Source organism: Miniopterus schreibersii (genome assembly GCF_964146895.1).
Source record: "Miniopterus schreibersii genome assembly, chromosome: 15".
NCBI classification, from domain to species: Eukaryota; Metazoa; Chordata; class Mammalia; order Chiroptera; family Miniopteridae; genus Miniopterus; species Miniopterus schreibersii.
The window spans coordinates 23,716,286-23,739,022 of record NC_138115.1 but is presented as its reverse complement, the minus strand read 5'-3'; the positions used below and the strand labels follow the sequence as shown (position 1 = coordinate 23,739,022).

At 43.2% G+C, this 22,737-nt stretch overlaps 1 protein-coding gene across 3 annotated transcripts in view; it reads left to right on the top strand.

Moving 5' to 3' along the window:
• Positions 1-22,737, top strand: part of NR2C2 (nuclear receptor subfamily 2 group C member 2) — a 75,467-nt gene that overhangs the window by 45,359 nt on the left and 7,371 nt on the right. For all 3 annotated transcript variants that reach the window (XR_014000396.1, XM_081160052.1, XM_081160051.1), the window contains 11 exons: positions 4,972-5,172; positions 7,614-7,716; positions 10,252-10,431; positions 11,343-11,490; positions 12,247-12,340; positions 14,785-14,918; positions 15,872-16,049; positions 17,222-17,343; positions 18,146-18,285; positions 19,617-19,754; positions 20,789-20,894. Coding sequence is in view for 2 of the 3 variants with exons in the window: in XM_081160052.1 (XP_081016178.1) it covers positions 4,972-5,172; positions 7,614-7,716; positions 10,252-10,431; positions 11,343-11,490; positions 12,247-12,340; positions 14,785-14,918; positions 15,872-16,049; positions 17,222-17,343; positions 18,146-18,285; positions 19,617-19,754; positions 20,789-20,894 (1,544 nt within the window). In the remaining variant the exon portion in view is untranslated. The remainder of the gene's footprint in view (positions 1-4,971; positions 5,173-7,613; positions 7,717-10,251; positions 10,432-11,342; positions 11,491-12,246; positions 12,341-14,784; positions 14,919-15,871; positions 16,050-17,221; positions 17,344-18,145; positions 18,286-19,616; positions 19,755-20,788; positions 20,895-22,737) is intronic.

Here is a 22,737-nt window from a genome sequence, read left to right as displayed (position 1 = left end):
TATGAGCAACACTATTCGTATGAGTTAAAATCCATATTTAAGTAAAAAAATTCATTTACCTTTTTGCATAGGTCAAAAATATTTTTAAAGATTTCCCTTTCTTTTAATCATCTTTACTATTATCCTTTGTTATGCTCTAATATACCCTAACCTGTAATGATCTGAAAATTTTTATATATATTTACATACACTTATATACACATGTATGTGTGTGGTATGTGTGTGTATGTGTGTGTATAAATTGTATAAGATAGATATAAAATAGTATAAGAAAGTTGAAGACCTGGTTTTAGAAAGGAAAACCCCCTTGAATAGCTCTCATTGTACTTTGAAATCCAAACTCCCAGCAGGGCCAGCCCATATCCTTCTCTGGGCTCCTTGGGTTGCTCTTCATTGTCTATGGGCCTAAGATCAGTTCTAAGAGTTCCTTCCTCTTAGGGCTTTTTATATGCCAGAATATTTCCTGTTACTTGGAACACTTTCCCCTATATCTTTATCTGCCTGCCTTCTTCTCAGCCTTGAATCTTGTTTTAAATGCCACTTCCTCACAGAGGCCCTTTCCTGACCTCTCTTTCTAAAGTTAAGTGCCTGTGCTATTCCATCTTACCCCAACCTAATCTTTTCTCCCATAATATGTATCATAAACTGAAGTTATTATATAGTTGATCTGTTTACTTATATGTATATATATTTTGCTAGTCTTTTCCACTTAAACTAAAAGCTTCATGATAGCAGTAGCTATCTCCATAATGCCTGTAATCTGGCAAAGCGCCTGGCACTGAGTAGACCCCTGTAAGTAGTTGAGGAATGAAAGGAGTGAGTGAGCTGCAGTAGAAAATCTTGATTTTTCCACAGGGAGAGAGAGACTTGATGAACTGAAAAGGTTAAGGCAAGACTTCCCAAGTGAGGAGAGGAAGTATGTGAGAGCTTAGAGGGAGGAAATACTTTTATCAAGGTCCTATTATGTTCCGGGCAGTATACCAAGTACTTTCACACACATCATATCATTTCACTTTCCTAGTAATCCTTTTTTATAGATATGTAAACAGAGGCTCAGAAGGCTCATATAACTGCTCCACACGGACACAATTGGGAAGCAATAGAGCAAGCATTTCATCTATGGCTCTAGCTGCAAAGCCCTATCTCAGAATCACAAACTCAGGTGTTTACGGGACCAGGTGGCCAAGGTAGGGATTGAGACGAACAAGAGAGCCTGTGCCCCATCTAAAGATCTAGAGGCAGCTACACCCAGCCAGCCAATGCCGTGGGGGAAGTTGGGCCTGGGATGGCCAGAGCTTCCAGTTTGTCAGGAAAACTGTAGATCTGATTTTTATGGGAAATACTCTATTTTTAGATGTTGGCAACCAGTTTTTGAAAACTTTAAACTTTGGGAAGTCAAATAATAGTTATCCAGTAGCTGGTTTTTGCCTTCAGGCAGTCCATTTGCAGGCTCTTCTTTACAACTGAAATGATGAGCCCACCCTGGCTGGAACAGAGAGTGTGGAGAATAGCAGTGTGTCATGTCACAGTGAGGTCCTTTGGGAGCAGACAGGACCTTGGGCTACTAAAATACAGTCAGCTCTCCTGCTATAACATGACAAATGCATTTCTAAAAATTCCTACACTATTCATAATTGTGCAGTGGAAACCACAGGGCTTATGGGAATCTCTGTCTCTGTCACAGGGCCATCTTGTAAGGACACCAGTCATTGGGTTTAGGGCCCACCCTAATTCCAGTGTAGCCCCATTCTAACTTGATTACATCTGCAGAGGCCCTGTTTCCAAATAAGGTCACATTCACAGGTCCTGAGGGCTAGGACTTAACCATCCCTTTTGGGGGGACATGATTCAACCTACAACACTATTCATTCACTCCTCTCTAGGAGACTTAAATGTTAATGAGTTTGGATACATCCTCTTAATTTGGTATTTCCTTTGTCCTAAACAGGAGTCTACCTGCTCATGTTTGTTAGCAAGGTCTTGGTTTACTTAATGGTCACCTTGGGGTTCTAGTAAGGTGTTTGGGGATTTTTTTTTCTGCTTACATTTTTAGTTGTTTGTTTGTTGTTTTAAATATGTTTTTATTGATTTCAGAGGGAGGAAGGGAGAGAGAAACATCAATGATGAGAGAGAGTCATTGATCGGCTGCCTCTTGCACACCCCCTGCTGAGGATCGAGCCCACAACTCGTGCACGTGCCCTGACCGGGAATTGAACCAAGATCTCCTGGATCATAGGTCGATGCTCAACCGCTGAGCCACCCAGGCCGGGCAAACTACCCATTTGTAGTTTTTTCATAGAGGTGATCTCTCTGAATAGAAAATGTAAATGTCTTTGGAAGGAAGAATAAACAAAAATATTTTTAAATGTTTGTAAATCATTCATTGAACTCGTGAGCCTCAATTTGGGGGGGGGGGGAAGAAAATAAATCTGGGCTTTGGGATATGTTATACAATCACCAAGAAAAACTGTCTAGACCCCGTCACTCCCCTCCCCTCCCCACCCTCTGCCCAGCCCCATACCTGCCTTGCTTCAACCAAGAGGATTAGGGAATAGCATAAAAGGAAGTGACATGCCAGTTACTAAACACACTAAGGGCGAAGGACTTACTATCCTTCCTTTGGTTGTAGTTGGTAATTGAAGACCCCTCTCAATCACATGACTATTTCATTTCTCAACAGGGTGAAAAGTTTAGGAAGAAAGAATTGATAGACATGAAAAGGAAGTCGGACATTTGACTCAGATCTCAATGTGATAAGGGCCTTTCAGAGGCCATTGTCCTTACCTCTTAACGTGGGCAGGAGTCCCTTCTCTCATCTAGCATCTGAAAGAAGTGTTTGTCATCCAGTCTGTCTGCAGCTGTTCATTTGAGCATTGGATAGGGAAGTTTTTAAAAATAATTTTTAAAAAGATTTTCTGTCTCATGTTTTACTGTTTCAGCGGACTCTGGGTATGCCACAGATTGTAACAGTGAAAAGTACTTCCTTTGCTTCTCTCGAAATCTGCTCTTCTTTACCCTTAAAGAACTTTTCACCTTTCAGTTGGAAATGATGATTTACTAGGATTCATGCCCAGCCAACAGCTAAGGATTTGTTTTTGCATCTTCTGTCTCCGGTCTGCTGTTCTTTCTGGACTTGCATTTGCTGTGCCCTCAGCCTGTAACACACTTTGCCACATCCTTGCATGGCTTCCTCTCTTGCTTCATTCAGGTCTTTGCTCAGCGTCACTCCCTCAGAGGGGTCTTTCTTTCCAAAGTTACCCCCTCGGCTGCTTCCTCATGTCATTCTCTGTCCATTTACCCTGCTTTTTCGTTTTCTCCATGGCACTTCCACTGACTGATATTCTATAATATGAATGTTCACAGTCTGTTTCCCTGCTGGAAGGTTAGCTTCACAAGGTAGGACTTGGACTTAGTGGTATTCATGTCCCTATCCCTAGTACCAAGAACAGTGCTTGACACTTAGTAGGTGCTTAGTAAACAAGTAATTGCATCTTTCCTGCCTGTCATTTTCCTTTGAACCACCCAGCATTGTCTGATTTTTCATATTGAACAGTTGACAAAGCTCTTGTGTTAGACTCTGTGAATTTCCTGTTCAACCATGGGATTCCATGTCACAAACTAACATGTATCAAGATGTGGCACAGATGCCAGACCTGCCCATAGATATGCTGTAGGGAACTGAGTTCCAGCCAGAGATGCAGCACATCTTCCCCTTGCCCAAGGCCCCCTCACAACAACCCCACCACTCCTGTTTGAGGTGAGGGCCTGTTGGTGTCCTCGGGGAGAAGGTGGGCAGTGCTCTCAGCTGGGCACTTAGCATGGGAGGGAGCAGGACGAGGCCTAGAACAGCTTCATAGGACTTCATGGGAATAAGAGAAGTCACTCTTGCCATAGCAGCTATTTTAATCATGATTGATTCACTCAGGAGGGACATTCAGAAGAGGCAGTTTGACAGCTGGGCTCCCGAGTGGTAGGAATCCCTGGAGGAATCAGGGTCAGGACTTCAGCAGAGTTTGTGCCTTCAGTTCCATAATCTATTATTAAAGTCGTCTTTCCATGTGCCAGGCCCTGTGCTAGCCTAGAGATACAGCCGTGAATCAGGTGTCTTCCTTCTCCTTAAAGTCCTCCGAGTCAGGAAGTGGGAAAAGGTGGGTGTATATCAGCAAGGGATTCCCTGTATTCTGTTACCACAGGCAAGATTATTTACAGGACCTTCCCTTCAGAAACAGTTCTTCTTTAAAGTGGTCATTCCAGGTTTTGCATTTTGTCAGCAGCATTTCAAAAAAGTTGTTCACATTTTTTATTATGTTCAGAACAAGGATATTTTTTAAGTGAAACCTATCATTTACTATTTATTACTGTCTTCATTTTATAAAATAAAGGGCTTTTCTTTTTCCAGTTTTATTGACATACAGCGTTGTATAAGTTTGAGGTGTGAAGCATAATGAATTGACTTACATATATTGTGAAATGATTACTACAATAATTTTAGTTAACATCCATCATCACATATAGATACAGAAAAAAGAAAAAAAAAGTATCTTTTCTTGCAATGAGAACTCTTAGGATCTACTCTCTTAATAACTTTCAAATGTGCCATACAACAGAGTTAACTGTAGTCATTATGTTATGCATTACATTCCCAGGACTGACTTATCTTATAACTGGATGTTTGTATCTTTTGACCACATTCACCCAATTATCCTTCTCCGCACACCTAAAGGACATTTTCATTCTAAAAATAGTGGGAATGATACCATCCCAGAATAAAGTTATCTTTATGAAAACTGTATTCTGAAAAGTTCACTGTTGTGTTTTATTTTTCTCATTTCACCATGCACTGGTGAAACTGCATCTTGGACCAGCATTGACTCCAGGACGACGTTGGGCAGTCACCACTTTGAGCATCACCTGCAAGTGCACGAGTCGCACGATGCTCCGTGAGAGCAGCCTCCATGTTGTGTCTTGTAGATTGTAACAGACCAGCAGACAGGACAGAAGATCCAGATAGTCACCGCAGTGGACGCCTCCGGATCCCCCAAGCAGCAGTTCATCTTGACCAGCCCAGATGGAGCTGGAACTGGGAAGGTGATCCTGGCTTCCCCGGAGACATCCAGTGCCAAGCAGCTCATATTCACCACCTCAGACAACCTCGTCCCTGGCAGGATCCAGGTAAGGCCTATTGACAGGCATTTGTTTCTGCACTTCTGTTACTGGACTTGTTCCTGACTGTAACCTCTGCCTTAGAGGCCAAATTCGCCTCTAGAAGGTGCTTTGGGGCCTGACAAACATGGCAGGCTGCTGCTTTGCCTAAAGTAAAAAATCAGCAAATGAATGGCAAGCCCAGAAGGCAGCCAACTACAGGGTTCAGATGGGATAGAAGTTTAGCCTGGAAAAATCAGTGGTGCACAGGAGACTGTCATGAGCAAGCTGACCATGAGGCCACTTAGTTCTGAACTGAGGCCACACGGTGGCAGCCCTTGGCCCAGGATACTTTAGGGATACCACTTAGTGCTGACCACAGTCAGACAAGGACTGACTTGTTTCTAACTCTTACCTCATCTTTGTCCAGATGGTCAGGCCTGGTCTAGCTCTTCATTGTGTCCTCATTTGCTCCTGTGAACTGCTGCCTCTGGGACCTTCAGTTCTCATCTCCATCTCTGCCCTGCTTCTCCCTACTCTGGCAAGGCCAGATGGGTTCAGGGGCAGGTACAGGAAGGAGAAAAGCAAGGGCTTGAAGGAAAGCAGAGCTGTTGGGAAGCACTGAATTTCTAAGCCCAACAATTAAAGGAACAGACACTTGAGGGCAGTGTCCCATGGTGGCCAAGCATGGAGCATGTTTAATGTTTAGTCAGGGTTAAGTAGGAATGCCTTGTTTTTGTTCGTTTTTAATTTCTAATTTTTTAAAAATTTGTGGTAAAATACAACAAAATTTACCATCTTAATCACTTTTAAATGTACAGTTCAGTGGCATTAAGTACATTCACGTTGTGCAACCACCACCACCATCCAACCAGCCATCCACAAAATTCTTCCATCTTCCCAAACTGAAACTCTGTGCCCATTAAACACTAATTCCCCTTTTCTCCTCCCCCCCGCCACCCCCAGCCCCAGGCAACCACCATTCTACTTTCTGTCTCTATGAATTTGACTACTCTAGGAACCTCATATAAGTGGAATCCTACAATATTTGTCCTTTTGTGAGTGGCTTATTTTACTTAGAATGTTTTCAAGATTCGTCCATATCATAGCAGGTGACAGAATCTCTTTCCTTTTTGGGGGGGGGGGCTATTTGGAGAATTTAATAGAGGTGTGGTCAGGATTTGGGGAGAGCAACAAAAGATAAAGATAGTACTACCCTGAGGTCTGAAAGGGAGAGGGAAGGACTGATTGCTAGAATCCAGAAAAAAAAACTATGGGTAAAGATGCCCAGTAGAAACTGTTGCCTTCAGTAGAGGGACAAGCCAATGATAGAATCATCAAAAGTTGTCTTTCCTTTTTAAGGCTGAATAATATTCCATTCTACGTATATACTACACTTCATTTATCCAGTCATCTGTTGGTGGATACTTGGGTTGCTTTTACCTTTTGGCTACTGCAAATAATGCTGCTAAGAATCTATTTGTTTTGGAGGCAGGCTTTCTACTATGGAGAAAATTAAGGAAGGAAAGGATTTTTTTTTTCTTCTGATAGAGCTAGGTTTAGAATACTAATGTGTGCAACTTTCAGAATTGTACTTTTGAGATACCTCATAGTGCACTTTGTAAATACTGCCTCATCCTTGCTTTCCCACAGCACATTCTGATAATCTGAAATCAGACTTCCTCACTGCTTATTTAGACTACTCCTTGTTTGTGAAAGGATGATTGTTGATTGTGCTGCATGTTTTACAAGAGGTTGTTCTATATAATGATTTCCATATATATTCCCACCGTACATATATAATTTTAAGACTTATGTTTAATACATTATTTAATAACAGCTATTTTTCACTTTCTCATATTGGTACCAGTTACAGAGTTCTAGATGAGTAGCACTGTTTGTTACCTAGAAAGTCACCTACAAATAAAGGAGAAATAGCAGGTTTTGGAGATCACCTATTCTAGTTATTTCACTCCCAACTGCCTCAGTGAGAGACCTGCTTATTTAATTAGTAAAGTTTGATTATTTCTGCCAAAGGTACCTCTCTGCATACTTTCAAGCTATTTCGTGGGAATAGAGAGGCAGCCAGAAAGACCTTCAGTATCTTCATGTTGAAGCTTCTATGTGTGATTCCCCACATGGCCCCCACATGTCTAATGTGTGCTACTAAGAAAGTAATCATTTCTTTAATCTAGTCCTGGGTGGTTGTGGTAGCCAGATAGGTGAGCAGATCAGTGAAAACCAGTGCTTGACCCTAGACTTCCCCCACTCCCACCCCCCCAATGAAGAGGTACAGTCCAGATGAGCAGCAGGGCCATTCTGGGCGTCAGGTTAAGTTGTCAGGTAGAATTTTCCCAGTTCTGCCCAGATCATCTCTCCTGCTTAGAAACCCAAGATTAGGAATTTACAGTTACCTTGCCTAGCTATCTAGCTTTTAATCTGCACTTTGCTTGTTTCCTGATTCTTCTTAGATTGTCACAGACTCTGCTTCTGTGGAGCGTTTGCTGGGGAAGGCTGATGTCCAGCGGCCCCAGGTGGTAGAGTACTGTGTGGTCTGTGGAGACAAAGCCTCTGGTAAGTAACCCTAAGTCATGCTAGGTGTGCATCATGGATAGACATTATGGACCAAATTGAGGGGAGGGGTAATAATGGGGAGAGAACATTTTCTGTGGGGCTGTAGGTTTCAAACTGTGAACTTCACTTTTCTTACTGGAGTAATATTATATAAAAGCAAATCAGTTTGTCAGATTATTAGAATAAAAAACGTCAGGAAACTATTTCTGTGATTTGTAAATCATGGTTGAGTGTTGAATATGTATGTGCTACTAAGAAAGTAATCATTTCTTTAATCCAGTCAAAATTTGCTTAAGTGCTTTGCTATTTCACAAAATGTGTTATTTATTCCCCCTTCATCCTGTAAACTGTCATTCCTTCACTGTAACCCAGTGTAATAAACTGCTGAAATGCAGGAGAAGGGAACATGTGATTCTGGCTGGAGTCCCAGAGTCAGGAAAGGCCCCCAGGGGCAGTCACATCTGTGAGCTTTGGAGGTTGAGTGTGCCTGTGTCAGGTAAAACAGAAGGGCATTCCAGCTCATGGAGCCAGGGCTCACTTTGATGCCCACACCCACCCAAGGTATATTTGGGGAAGAGTTCCTGGGTATATGGGTACAAGGAAAATGGATGTCTAGCGCAAAACCTCAGGCTTTGGCCTGCTAACACTGAAGGCTGTACAAAATAAGTGAGGCAGACAGGGAGGAATGGAGGAATATTTAATAAAGGTCCAGTTCCAGTGATGCTAGTGGCATAGGTCTAAGTTTTGTGGTGTCTGCTTAGTTCCACTTTATTCTGTGGTCACTGTGGTCCTGGTTGTTTGTTTGTTTGTTTGTTTGTTTGTTTGTTTGTTTTAAAAAGGAGTCTGGACCACACCTCTTAGGAAGGCAGCTCTAGGCAAGCATCGATAGAAGCTCCAGTTTCCCTCTAGCTTGTGACACTATTTGCCCTATCAGGGGTGTCCTGCCTCTGCTCCCACCCCTTATTCTGGTAAATCCAGCCCATCCCACCCCTTTGAGGCAATCGCCTGTGCTCCCTCTGTCTTCGTCCCCCTTTTACAGAACAGATCTCACTGAGCATTTGTTTCATTCTCTTATAATTGTTCTTACAGGCCTGTCTTACCCACCAGAATGTGCTTTTTTTGTTAGAGCAAGAGCCATGTCTGACCCCTCCATCTCTATATCCCTACCTTCTTGCTCAGCAAGGAGAGACACTGCAAACTTTTGAACAAATGAATGAAGCATGAACATAAGGAAAAGGGCACAGAATCTGACTTCTCATTTGTCAGTCCCTTTCTGGACTTAAAGGAACAGCCTAGTCACAGTCTCACAGTGCCATTGTCTCCAGATATTAGAGGTCACTTCTTAGCATTAGAAATCCCAAGGAAATATCCTGCAAAGAAGGAAATATGATGCCTACATGGTAGGTAATTTTAGCACAACTCTTCTTAAAGGCACAAAATTGAGACCCTCCAAGAGTACCCTTGGGGAATGGCTCCAAGTGCTAGAGCTTAGGACAATGGGGTGCTGTGTAGCTGCTGAAAATGATCCTGCGAAACATGTCCTCCCAGCAATAGCTAAGACATTGGGTTGCATAAGACTGAACTGTGTGGTGATAGAAGGAGGCTTGACTTAGGGTGGTAAACACAGTACAGTACACAGATGATGTATTATAGAATTGTACACCTGAAACCTGTATAATTTTATTAACCAATGTCACCCCAATAAATGTAATAAAATAAAAAGACGGCTATGGTCAGTCTCAGCTGGGAACAAATGAGGTATATTGCCTGTGGAAGCGCTTTGTGAACTAAGAAGAGCAAACTGAGGTGGTGCTCTGTTTAATGTCATTGGTAATTAGGAGTTAGAGACACCAAAGTAACCAAGATTAGAAAAAAAGAACTGTGCTTAATAACTGTATTTCTAGGACTATGTTTCCAGAAGAGTCTCACTACCCAAGCTACATGACAGCCTTCCTTCACCTTGGACCTGCCCAGGCACAGTCCCCGTGCTGATTCCTCTCATCATTCCACTTCCCCCAGGAGCAGTCTAAAGCCCAGGATATGGCTCACATAGGGAGAACAAATGCAGGAGTGCGACCCTGTATCCCAAAATACCACATGCATGTGTTTGCTACCTCCCACTCTTGGCAGGACAGGGGGCCTGAGTAGTTTCACAAGCCTAGGTTTGCGGAGCCAAGACCAGGTATGTGCAGAGGACAGTACAGTTTGGCCATCCCCGTGAGCTCCTACTGTATGGTAGGTCCTTTGTTTAAGAGCATTAAATTCATGCCATTTACCGGCTGTCATGTCACCTATCTGAGCTTAAGTTTTTTCATCATGATCTCCCAGGGCTCTTGTAAAGATTGTAGAGAAACAGTGGTAAAGACCCTAACTTCTAATTACCAATGCTTAATGCCCAGGCCCAGGGTTGTCCACATGGCACCAGCATCTGACACTACACCCCCATGACTTTGATAAATTTGCCTTAAAAACAGGGCCTGTAATGGGTCACCTCTTTTCTTGGTAAACTGCTTCATGCACTCTTTATTCTTTCAGGCCGTCACTATGGGGCTGTCAGTTGTGAAGGTTGCAAAGGTTTCTTCAAAAGGAGTGTAAGGAAAAATTTGACCTATAGCTGCCGGAGCAACCAAGACTGCATCATCAATAAGCACCACCGGAACCGCTGTCAGTTTTGCCGGCTGAAGAAATGCTTAGAGATGGGCATGAAAATGGAATGTGAGTAACAGTTTTAAAGAAGCCACGAGTTAACAAGGAAGGGAGAAAGTGAGCATGAGTCTATGAAATAAGGTTTCTGTACCTGGCTTTAAAATGCTAAGAAAAAAACACTCCCTCAGGCTTCATTTTGGTTTACCTTCTGGATTGCTTGGTGCTTCAGCACCGACACTGCTGGGGTTGGTCAGTTCCTATGGTGTATGTGGAAACCTACTCCCAGTAAATCGAGAGGCAGTACTGTGGAGTGGGGTGAACACAGGCTTTGGAGTAAAGCTGATACCAGATCAAACTCCAGCTCTGTCACTTAGGAGCTCTGAAGCCTGGGGAAGACATTTCGCTTCACTAAACCACAGGGACCTCCTCTGTGAAATAGAACTTACCTTACTTCTTACATACTGGATCTGGGGTTCATTTTTTCTTTTAAAAAGGTCTTTATTTTCTTCAGTTGTTTCTGGCATATATACCTGTTGTTACACTAGATTGCTGAAGGGAGAAGTTGCTAGTGTGATAGAAAATTGACATTAAACACTTTGCAGAAGTGATGCAGGCTGGAGGTGGACATTAGAGTTGTTCCTCTACAATGTTTGGCATTAGACATGCCCCACTTGAAAATGGATGTTTCTCATCCTGGAGAGAGTCCTTTTTGTTAGCAAGTAAGAAGTGAAAACCCAGAGGGCTCAAGTGGGCCCCCACAAGGCACTGCAGATGCTGTGCTGCAGTTTTTCACAGGCAGCACCCACCATCTTGAGCTCTTTTCCTGCTTTTAGATTTTACATGGCATTGTTTGACTTTCAACCTTTAAAGCTCCTTTTGCTGAAAGTCCACTGAATATTGAGCTAGTCTTTCTAAGTAAAATTGTAGTTTTTATTGATTCAAATCTTTCCTCTAAACATGAATATTTATTGTGATTTAAGCTGTACAGAGTGAACGGAAGCCTTTTGATGTGCAGCGGGAGAAACCAAGCAATTGTGCTGCTTCAACTGAGAAAATCTATATCCGGAAGGACCTGAGAAGTCCTCTGATTGCCACTCCCACATTTGTGGCAGATAAAGATGGAGCAAGGTCAGTCTCTGTCTTGACAAAGGATAATACTACCATCAGCTTTTGTTGCTGATCACAGGAGGCACCAGTGTTTCTTGGAAAGGGGATTTATATGGCTCCCTGCCTGCCTGCCACGGCCATCAGCTTTGTCTTGCCTCATCCCACCCTTTTTGGAGCTGCTCCAGTCAAACCTCTGAACAGTCCTGAGGATGGGTGATAGGGTCAGAATTTTTCAAGGACTCAGATTATGTCCTGTAGTTTGGCATTATTCATACAGGAAAACAGTTCTGTAGTTCAAGATTGGGGCGTTTTTGCAGTAGAGACAAAAGGCCTAAGTCTCAGGTGTGGTCTCAGATAGTGCCACAAGTTAATGTATATGTTCTTTTTAATGTAATCTAACAAACTTAATTTAAAAGGAATAGAGAACGGGAAAACAAGAAATACAAATGTATCATAGAACTAGAATTGAGAATGCCTTTGTGATATCCTAAAGATCAAGTTAATGTTATTGGCAGATCGGCCACAGTCTGTAGTCATCATGGAAGCCCTGAGGATGTGCGTCTGAGTGTCAGCCTGTCTGAGGCTATAGACCTGGCTGTGTGCACATCTCATTGCAGAGAGAAGGGGGGTTGTTCAGTCACTTGGTGTCTGAGTCTAGTTAGAGCTTTTCTTCTACTCAGACAGCCTTGCAGATGTGGAAGAGACGGGAAATATAGCATGATCATACTGTGAATTAAATGTTGGAAGCTACTCTGGGTTTCTTTATGTCTTAAATAGACAAACAAGTCTTCTTGATCCAGGGATGCTTGTGAACATCCAGCAACCTTTGATACGTGAGGATGGTACTGTTCTCCTGGCCACAGACTCCAAGGTGATGTTATGCCTTCTCCCCCATTTTTATGTTACAGTGCAGACTGCTTTTCTAAATGTGTGCAGCACCTTCTTCTTAGCCTTCAGAAACCACGTTGCGAGCATGACTTTCTGCTTCTCAGTTTACTTCTTGTGATTCAGCCCCCTGTGATTTGTTTTAGGGATGCTGGTGGCTTTTCAGAAACTCAGTATGGGCTGGCTGGTCATAGTCATTATAACAGGGTCTAGAATTCAGTTCGGTGAAAGTTCTATGGTTCTGTATTAAGAATTTTCCCCCTGGTACACACATTGGTAAACTGCTGGCATGCTAAAGAAACAGTTACTTATCCTAAGGCAGCCTTTTATAGAAGCCACTAGTTCCTTTTTATTAGATGATGTGCAGGAGGATTCTGACAGTTCCAAAACTGCTAGAGCTAATCAGCCCTAAGAAATTTAACTTGAGGAAAACAAGGATGTTTGTCAATCTGAGAGAGAGAGAGAGACAACTGGCTGACTCTTATGAAGATAACTAAAGAGGGTTTTATCCAGGTAAGGGAATCACTGTCTTTCTCATCTTGACCCAAGAAATGAAGTAGCAGCCAGCCATGGCTGAGATCCAGTTTTCTTCTCTGAAAGGAATGACTTGGAACCAGAGCACTACTGGCATTGCCGCTGCCCTAAGAGCCAGAGCAGCTGGGGCTGCAGGCTGCCTTGTCATTTGTTCACATGTACATCAATGTGCACACTCAGTACATTAAGAAGCATCCTCTTTTGAGAAAGAAAAGGAAAAAATTAGAGCCAGCCTGGCTGGCATGGCTCAGCAATTGAGCATCCACCTATGATCCAGGAGATCCCGGTTCAATTCCCTCTTAGGGCACGTGCCCAGGTTTCGGGCTTGATCCGCAGCAGGGGGCATGCAGGGGGCAGCCAATCGATGACTCATCATTGATGTTTCTCCCTCCCATTCCCCCTCCCTCTCATTTCCTCTGAAATAAGTAAAGACATACTTAAAAAAAAAAATTACAGCCATTAGCTGGCACGGAGAGCTGTCCTCTACCCAATGGTCTTCAGGTTGGGCTTTGAGCTTCCTTTCGTTAGTCAGCAATGATGTGTGTGACCTGAGAATCACACCTGGCTTGTTGCTGTCACCCAGGAGACATTTGGGACAGTGACTTACTGGGTAGTGAAGTGGAGAGAAAACTGTAAGACTGAAAGGATGGGTTGAATAACCTTTAAACTCCTGACTACCAATGGATTTCACAGCAGCTGTTCTGTTGTGCCTTTTTATTGATAAATAACATGCCTTTAAATGGCTATACCACATTCTATTTATCCATTCATCAGCTGATGATCATTTGGGTTGTTTCTACTTTTTGTCTATTATGAATAGTGTCACTATTAACATTTGTGTACAAGCTTTTTTGTGGACATATGTTTTCATTTCTCTTATGTGTATACCTAGAAGTAGAATTGCTGGTCTTATGGTAACTCTGTGTTTAAACTTTTGAGGAGCTGCCAGACTGTTTTCCTCAGTGACTGCACCATTTTACATTCCCACCAACTGTGTCTGAGAGTTCAGTTTCTCCACATCCTCTCCAACACTTGTTATCTTTTTTATTATAGTTGTTCTAGTGAGTGTGAAGTGGTAGCTCACTGTGGTCTTGATTTACATTTCCAGTGATGTTGAGCATCTCTTCATGTGCTTATGGCTATTTGTATGTCTTCTTCAAAGAAATGTCTACTTAAATCCTTTGCCCATTTTTTTAACTGGCTTGTCTTTTTATTATTGAGTTGTAAGAGTCTTTTAGATATTCTGACAGCTAAACTATTATCAGATGTATGACTTGCCATTATTTCCTCCCATTCTGTGGGTTGTCTTGGGGAGGGGAGGTGGCATTTTACTTTCTTGATAATGACTTTTGAAGCACAAAAGCTTAAAATTTATTTTTTTTTTTAATCTTCACCTGAGGATATTTTTCCCATTGCTTTTCAAAGAGAGTAGAGGGCAGGGGGTAGGAACAGAGAGAAACATCGATGTGAGAGAGACACATTGACTGGTTGCCTCCCACACATGCCCCTACTGGGGCCAGGGATGAACCTGTAACCCAGGTATGTGCCCTTGACCAGGAATCAAACCAGAGACCCTTTGGTGTGCTGGCTGATGCTCTAACCACTAAGGCACACCCACCAGGGCACAAATGCTTAAATTTTGATGACGTCTAGTTTATCTCTTCTTGATGTGTCATTTTATCACATGTATAGATTTGTGTAACTACCACCACAATCAAGATATAGAACTAATCCATCACTGAAAAGATCCTCATGCTGCCCCATTGTGGTCAGACCTCCTTAGAAACTGTTTATAAACCAACATTATACATTCATTGGCCTGACAGACATTTGTGTGTGCGCGTGTGTATTCAACATGTGTGTATTCATCTTTTAATGTTATTTTTTGTTTGATAGGCTGAAACAAGCCAGGGAGCTCTGGGCACACTGGCAAACGTAGTAACCTCCCTTGCCAACCTAAGTGAATCCCTTAACAATGGTGACACTTCGGAAATGCAGCCGGAGGACCAGTCTGCAAGTGAGATTACTCGGTATGAACCCATGAGGGTGGCTCCCCTCCTGCATTGTGAGGGTGGGTGGCAGTACTTTGACACCAACCCTGTATTTAATCAAGGATTGTAAAATTGTCACAGTGCCCCTGCACATCTGTCTCCTTCCACATTTTAACTATGAGAATGAGGACCCACTTATATAATATAAAACAATCAAAATTGCTTTTCATTCCAGACAATGAAAAAGGACAGTAATTCAGTGGAAGCAGGGGAAAACTCTTCAGTGGACAGGTGTTACTTGTATCAGTCATTGCTTATAATGCCTGGATATTAATAGTGTATCCCCTTTCCCAATTCTGTTTTAGCCTATTTTTTTCATGTATATTTTTCCCAAGTCGTGAGTCTAGAGCTTAAATCCATCAGGGTAGGTAGATATTAGGTGATCGATGGTGTTAACTGGTCCCAGACATCTGCAGTTGGCTACTGAGGGTGTTTCTTTTCTGCAGCGTGCCTCTGGTGTTTGCTCCTTTCTTGTGGGCACAGCCACTCCTGCCCATCTTACCAGGCCAGGCAGGTGAACCTCTGTGCCACACAAGTGTGCTGGTTCTTACATTCACTTGTGATCTGTTAGCAAAATTTACATCTGATCCAATGGAAAGAGGATAGGATCTGGTTCTACCACTTACTATGTGGGCAGTCTTGGAAAGTTATTTAATATCTCTAAGCCTCAGTTTTCACATCTATAAAATGGAGAGAATTCTACCTTGGAGAGTGGTTGTAAAAAATAAAAATTCCATGTGAAAAGAATATAGCTTAGTGGCCAAGGTGATATATAGACAATACATAGCTTTCATTGTTATCCCTTTTGTCAGCAGGTAGGATATAATTATCTTTCTCAAATACATTGTTTTTCTAAATTATGTCTCAGCTAGAGTCCATTTCCCTTAAAAGCTGTGGATTTACAATATTACTTGCTTCAATTTTGCTCACAGGGCATTTGATACCTTAGCTAAAGCACTTAATACCACAGACAGCTCCTCGCCTCCAAGCCTGGCAGATGGGATAGACACCAGTGGAGGTGGTAGCATCCATGTCATCAGCAGAGACCAGTCCACACCCATCATTGAGGTTGAAGGCCCTCTCCTTTCAGACACTCACGTCACATTTAAGGTGAGTGTGTTAAGCCTAACTACGTGCCCCCAGCCTGCTAGGAGAGAGGCTTTGTACCAAAGCTGGTCTCAGTTTAAAAATCAAACCTTGGAGTGAGCTCATTTCCATATTGTGGCATTTGAGCGGGCTATTGTATTCTAGAACTGTATTCCCAATTATGAAGCATTTTCACTCGTCTTTTGCTCAGAGTGGCATTTGGCTCTGAAGGTAACCCTGAGAAGCTGATGTGGTGCTGACCAGCAAAGGCTAATAGCTGACTGCTCTGCCTTCCTCCTTCTGATAAAGGCCTGGCTCCAGTATAGGCTGAGGCAGGCCCCTTGGTCGGCTCCAACAGCAGGCAGCCAGCCCTCATGTCCACCCATTGGTCCTGACCACTTGCCCTCTAGACCTATAGAAAGTAGATCTCAGGTGTCCTTGATGGGTACTATGAGGCCCTCATATGTCTTCCCCACACCCTCCTCCATTGGCCTCGCTTCTGTAGGACACTCCCAGCTTCCGTGAGCCCTCTTAATCTCTAGGTTTCTAAATTAAGTCTCCCTGTTCCCCCAGCATTCTTTACTGGAGATCTGGCCAGTCACTTAGGAAGATTTGGTCCCTGCTTATAATTGCCCAAAGGTATTGAGGATACAGATCACCAGTGGGATTCAAGCTTCAAAGGCATTTTCTAGACAGTGGAGCTCCTGGAGCCCAGGCCTGACATTCTGGTGGTGGATATTCTTCTCCTATCATCTGGGTTTCTGCTCAGCTCTCACACACTCTTGCCTGAGGCCACCTACCAAATGTCTGCTAATCCAGGAAGTGGACCCCTTTTTCCCAGTTTGATTTAGACTTTAACCTTTGATTCAAAATGGATTTACCTTAGAACAAATAATTTATTTGAGGCAGGAGTTGAAAAGTTTCTTTGTATGGATAAGCTGGAGGTGGGGGCAGTCCCCATCATTCCACATTCCAAGGGCCATCAAACCCTAGTTCACTGGGCAAGAAACCATGGGAGCTGGTGCCAGTGTCCACTACAGAGGACACACGCTTCATAGGATGGGTCTACACAGGAGCCTCAACATCAGTGGCTCTGGCTGCTATGATGTTGAAACACAACAGGGATTCATATTGACAAACAAAGCCATCCTTTGTCCCTCTGTCACCTCCTGTGCTCTGTACCTTCTCTTCTCCAGCTAACGATGCCCAGCCCAATGCCAGAGTACCTCAATGTGCACTACATCTGCGAGTCTGCGTCCCGCCTGCTTTTCCTCTCCATGCACTGGGCCAGGTCAATCCCAGCTTTTCAGGCACTTGGGTAAGTGGCCTTTTCCCCTGTGTATCCTTCAGCAAGGTCCTTCCCATCTCTAGGAATGGCCTAGAAGATCTTGAGTGCCCTTCCAATTTGTTCCTATGACCTGATTTTCTTATTAAATACAGTCAATGGACTGATAGCATGGTTGCCAGCATTGCAGTGTTCCTCAAATCTTTATCAAGCCTCCTCCATGTGCTAAGGACTTAATGCTAGGAGCTGGGGATGGGGTGGAATAGAAGCAGGAGTCATCCTAAAATCTGGAGACAGGTAGGGGTGTGCTGCATCTGGAGACATCTGAGATAAGGACATACTGTTTTGCAGTGCACCAGCCATGTCATCCTAAGTATAAACTACCCAAGGCAGGGCTGAAAGCTGACTTCCTCCCTACTACAGTGCCAGCTCCTTCTTTGCAGGGTTTGCAGGCCCTTGGTTCCTAAGCCTAAGTGTAGGGTATGTCTCCTCCCTTCAGAGTCTACATTCAGCTCTTAGTTCTTAGATTACTGCATCCTCTCATGACCAAGCCATGTCAGGACAGCTGCAGATTTAGAAAGCTGTAGTAAATGATGGTTTAATCATACCTATTAAAATTTCTCATTACTTAAGTTCAAATCTTTTTTAAGAGGAGAGATTTTATCCTCAGAGGGACTTAGTTTAGAGATTCTTAGACAGTGGTGTTTTACAGAATGATCCTGGATATACCATAGACCTTCACCATACACCTGCTGAATCCACTTGTTTGGGGCATGCTGGGGTTTGAAGAAGTGCCAACTGGCACCCGCACCCACCCTTACCTCTATGTCCCCAGGCAGGACTGCAACACCAGCCTGGTGCGGGCCTGCTGGAATGAGCTCTTCACCCTCGGCCTGGCCCAGTGTGCCCAGGTCATGAGTCTGTCCACTATCCTGGCAGCCATCGTCAACCACCTGCAGAACAGCATCCAGGAAGGTAGGGCTGGGACATGGGGGAGTATGTCTCCATCTAGGTTGGCCCACCGCAAATTGGTTAGCCTTAGTGTCCCATACCATCCATAGGCTGCGGGAGGTTAAACTTTTAAGTCATAGAAACTTGACTAGTCAGAACATTTAAATTTCTACCTGATTGCCTTTTTTTTTTCATATAATGAATATGAAAGTTGGGGAAAAAGATAAATGAAAGTTGGCAACTGCCTACTACATAGACATATGGTGATGTTTTCAGAATAATCACAGCTTATGTTTTCGTCTTAACAGGTTACCCTTTTTTTCATGTGTAATATTTCACAAATCCTCACAACCCTATAAAATAGAAACTATTATCTCAGTGTTACATATGGGGAAACTGAGGTCCTGGTAATGTCCCTGGCTTGCCTCAAATGAAACAGCAAATAGAAGAGCTGAGACACCAACCTAGGTCATGCAGACCCCCTGGTCCAGGACAGTTACCTCATCCAGCTCCTTGTAAATGAACAAATAAACCTAAGATCTGTGGCAACCACCATCTAACATTTGGTGGTCAGATCCCAGTGTGTCAGAACTGGGAGATAGCCAGTGCAGTCTGTCCACATGCTGTGTGTCCTCAACACAGTGAAGACCCTGTCTAGGCAGAGCATGGCCAGGGTTCAAGACTAACACTGACAGCCTATACTTGAGCTGAATGGGAATTCAGCTGTACTTGTAATTGAGCATTCCAGGTGTTTGACATCGAGAAATGTGACTTACCTAGTCACACCTTTGTTTTTGTAATTATTCCTTTGAAATAGTTACAAATAGTTAAAACCCTATAACATTTTATAAAGTTAGATTTGTTCACAGATAAGCTTTTACTTTATTTTTAATTGAGTATAATGCTGGTACCCCTCAGCAAAATGTTGCTATGAGGATTAAATCAAATAACAGAATTGTTTTGAAAAGTAAAAAATGCCAACATTTTAAGTTGGCTAATGTTTATTAAATGCCTGCCGAGACTTATAAAACCTAACCATTGATAACAACATACAAATGGGTGTTGAGCACAGAATAAAAGGAATTACCAACTTACACTATAGGCCAAAGGTGCTGCCCAGGAAGGGGCCAGGGAGAATTGCTGGTCCAGGGGTTCATTATTGAGGCAGAATATATATAACAGAGTAGAATTGGGATACCTGTTGTCATTTCACTTTCAACTGGAAAGTGAAGCTCTTGACCATCTTGATAACTGGTTTTTCATTAAAACATGAAGTTATTCTCTTTCCCCTCAAAGAAGCTTGTGTTGTTATTCTTACCAGCCTTTCTTAGGGGATCTGTGATGTTGATTTATAGATAAACTTTCTGGCGACCGGATAAAGCAAGTCATGGAGCACATCTGGAAGCTTCAGGAGTTCTGTAACAGTATGGCAAAGCTGGATATAGACGGCTATGAGTATGCATACCTTAAAGCTATAGTTCTCTTCAGCCCCGGTAAGATATGCAGTGGTGGCGCATGACTGTTTAACACCTGTTTGTGAACTGATGTTTGTGAACATGAATGTGTTGTGAAGTTATCAACAGCGTAGAGAGCCCTGCCAGACTGTGACTGAATGCACTCATAATAGGTGTGCTTTGTTAGCTTACATACATACATACATTCCTTTAAATTCTTGCCCTTACAGTCCCAAAGAAATGGCTTGATATACCGAATAGATGTAATCTGTAATCTGATTAAACCATTGGCCAAGCAGTCTACAACATACAAAACAGTGTTCTACCATCCTGTGCCCTTTTTGTTTATTTTTATTTTGTTTTGCTCTTTGCCAATTTTCAGGTTATGTTAGCATATATAACTCAGTACAGATTGAAACTGCACAAGTTTACCCATAGTCTCTGTGGAGGGTAGTAGCAGCAGCTACTACAGGGCGCATGAAAAGGTGTGGTCACAGCAGGTGAAGAAGAGGCAGCAGGACTTTTGGTGGAAAGTAGGAGACTGCTGGGCTGGCCTCACTCACTTCCCCTTGGCTGTTAGGGTATCTCGGAGCCTCCTGAAAGGTCACTTGGGTGACTGCTGTCCTTACCTACCATTGTGTTCAACAGCTAGGGTTGTACACTGCTTAACCTTTCCCTTGCTTCCCAACCCTACACTCACAAACAAACTAGCTAATCAAAATGGGGAAATTATGTGATTAAATACCTGGAAAATAAATTTTTAATTTCATGGGATAGTTTTAAAATTGATGTTTTTTCTAGAGCAGTAGGAAGCAAATGTCCAGAAACAGCAATTGAGGCTGCTGAGGCTGGAATGACTACTCAGGAGCTCAGCCCCCTCCTGGGCACCTCCAGGCCTTGGCAGAGCACAGGAAAATCCAGTGTTCTAACAACATCCAGACCCTATCAGCCTTCAGAGTTCAATCTGTTATGCTTGAGAAATTTGTCAGAAGTTTGATTAAAAATAAGTTCTTAGAAATCTGTGAGGCTTTCTGAATACAGAGGGCAATTTGGGGGCAATTTTCTCTTTTCAGATCATCCAGGTTTGACTAGCACAAGCCAGATTGAAAAATTCCAAGAAAAGGCACAGATGGAGTTGCAGGACTATGTTCAGAAAACCTACTCGGAAGACACCTACCGGTGAGACTCATAGACACACGCTCTTGCTCGGGTCAGGGAGGAGTGCGGCTGGATCTGTAGTTGCAAATATAAATTATGTTAGCCTTCCTATTTCTATCATCCTGGTAAAGCCTCCATTTGATCACACCTTAATTCTTGCATTTTGTAAGTGGTAATGGAGTGTTGAAAGTGTCAGGCAGTGGGGGTCAGGATATCAGGCCATCCCAGTGTTGCTGGATAACTGTGGGCTTCAAGACCTTGGGTTGCTCCTCTGTGATTTGGGGGTTGGAGTCAATGCTATATGGTCCCCTCTGGGGCTGATATGCATGAGGCGTGAGTCCTCATTGAGACACCCATTGTCCAGAACAGTTGGAAGCTGTGTTCCTCTGGTCCACATCCACTCAGGAGGCAATGCTAGAGGACTTGACAGAAGAGTTTTCATTGACAGAAACCAAATCTGACCTCTATAGAGCAGTAAGTGGGTTGTATAAAATAGTAATTTTACCTGCAGATAAATTGACTTTTTAAAAGTCCCTTTACTTGGGTGAAAATTAATTTGCATTATTTGTAATGGTTGGGCAGTTAATACATATATAAGCCTTTGTGATGTATATTTGAACAGGAAAGTTGTTCTGAAATAGGGTAGAATGCCTGGCAGGCTTTCCAGCCAAGGAATGGAAGAGCTCTTTCCCCCTGACTCCTTCAAACCCATTGGAGGCTACATGAGTTTCTGGTACCCTATAAGCAAATTATTTAACATTTCCCTCCCCATTCTGTCCCCTCAGAATAAGTGCTGGAGCAAGGAAAGATGCCTGGCTCCATTCCCCAACTTGTGTCTCAGCCCCAGGAGGACCATTTCTCTGGTGTGATTGGAGGGCGGGGGGGGGGGGGGGGGGCTGTGGCTGGCCCTGCTGGCAGAGAGCCTACCTCTGCTTTAGGCACACCTCCATGGCCCACAGACAGCTTTTGCCAAAGCAGAATTCATTTTATACTAGGATCACTGAATACCTCACCATGAATCTAGAATATCTTGAGCCTTAATATGCAGAGACTGGGACTGTCAAGTAAAGCACCCATACCCATAACTCTCATACATCCAACCAGACATGAAGGCAAGCTGTCCCCTGAAGAGGCCCTGGGCCTCCTCCCACACAGTGCCTATAGCCGGAAGAGGCAGAAAATTTCCCTCTGGGGGCTACTGGCAAAGCCACAGTAGGCTAGAATCACCTTGACAAAAGCAACTCTCTGGTCTTTGAAAGTAGATGTTTTGAAAAAATCCTGAATCATTACTTGTCCAGTTGGGAACCCTGGGGGAGAAGGGAGCAAGCCAGGTGACTTGGGACCAAAAATGAGATAAGGGAGGCTTTCTCATAGAATTCAGAAACTTACTCAAAGACAGTTCCCAAAGAAACAGCCCTAGAATGGTTTTCACACTGTTTATACATTCATTTTTTTAGTTTTGCCCATCTTTATGCTTTTTTCTCATACTGTTTGTTTCTCTTGAAATACCCTCTCATTCCTCCTCATTCTTTGTATCTCTGCTGAAAGACATTTTAGCCAGCCTCTTAAGGCCCAGTTGAGATGTGGCATGCTCTAGGAAGTCCTTGATTTGCCTTTGCTGACTTCCTGACACCCTGCAGCTAGTGGTCAACCCCTCCAGGTCTGTGGTGGTGTCCCCTTACACCTTTGTGCGCCCTGGAAGACTCACGGTGGCTGTGTGAGTGGATGATGGTGCTGGAATGCTGCTTACATAATATGAATATATTTTCCATTTTAAAAAATAACAATGTTCACTGTAGAAAAAAATAGAACATTCTGGAAAGCGAAAAGTTATCTCTCTGTGAACACCACTGTCTCTAGAATA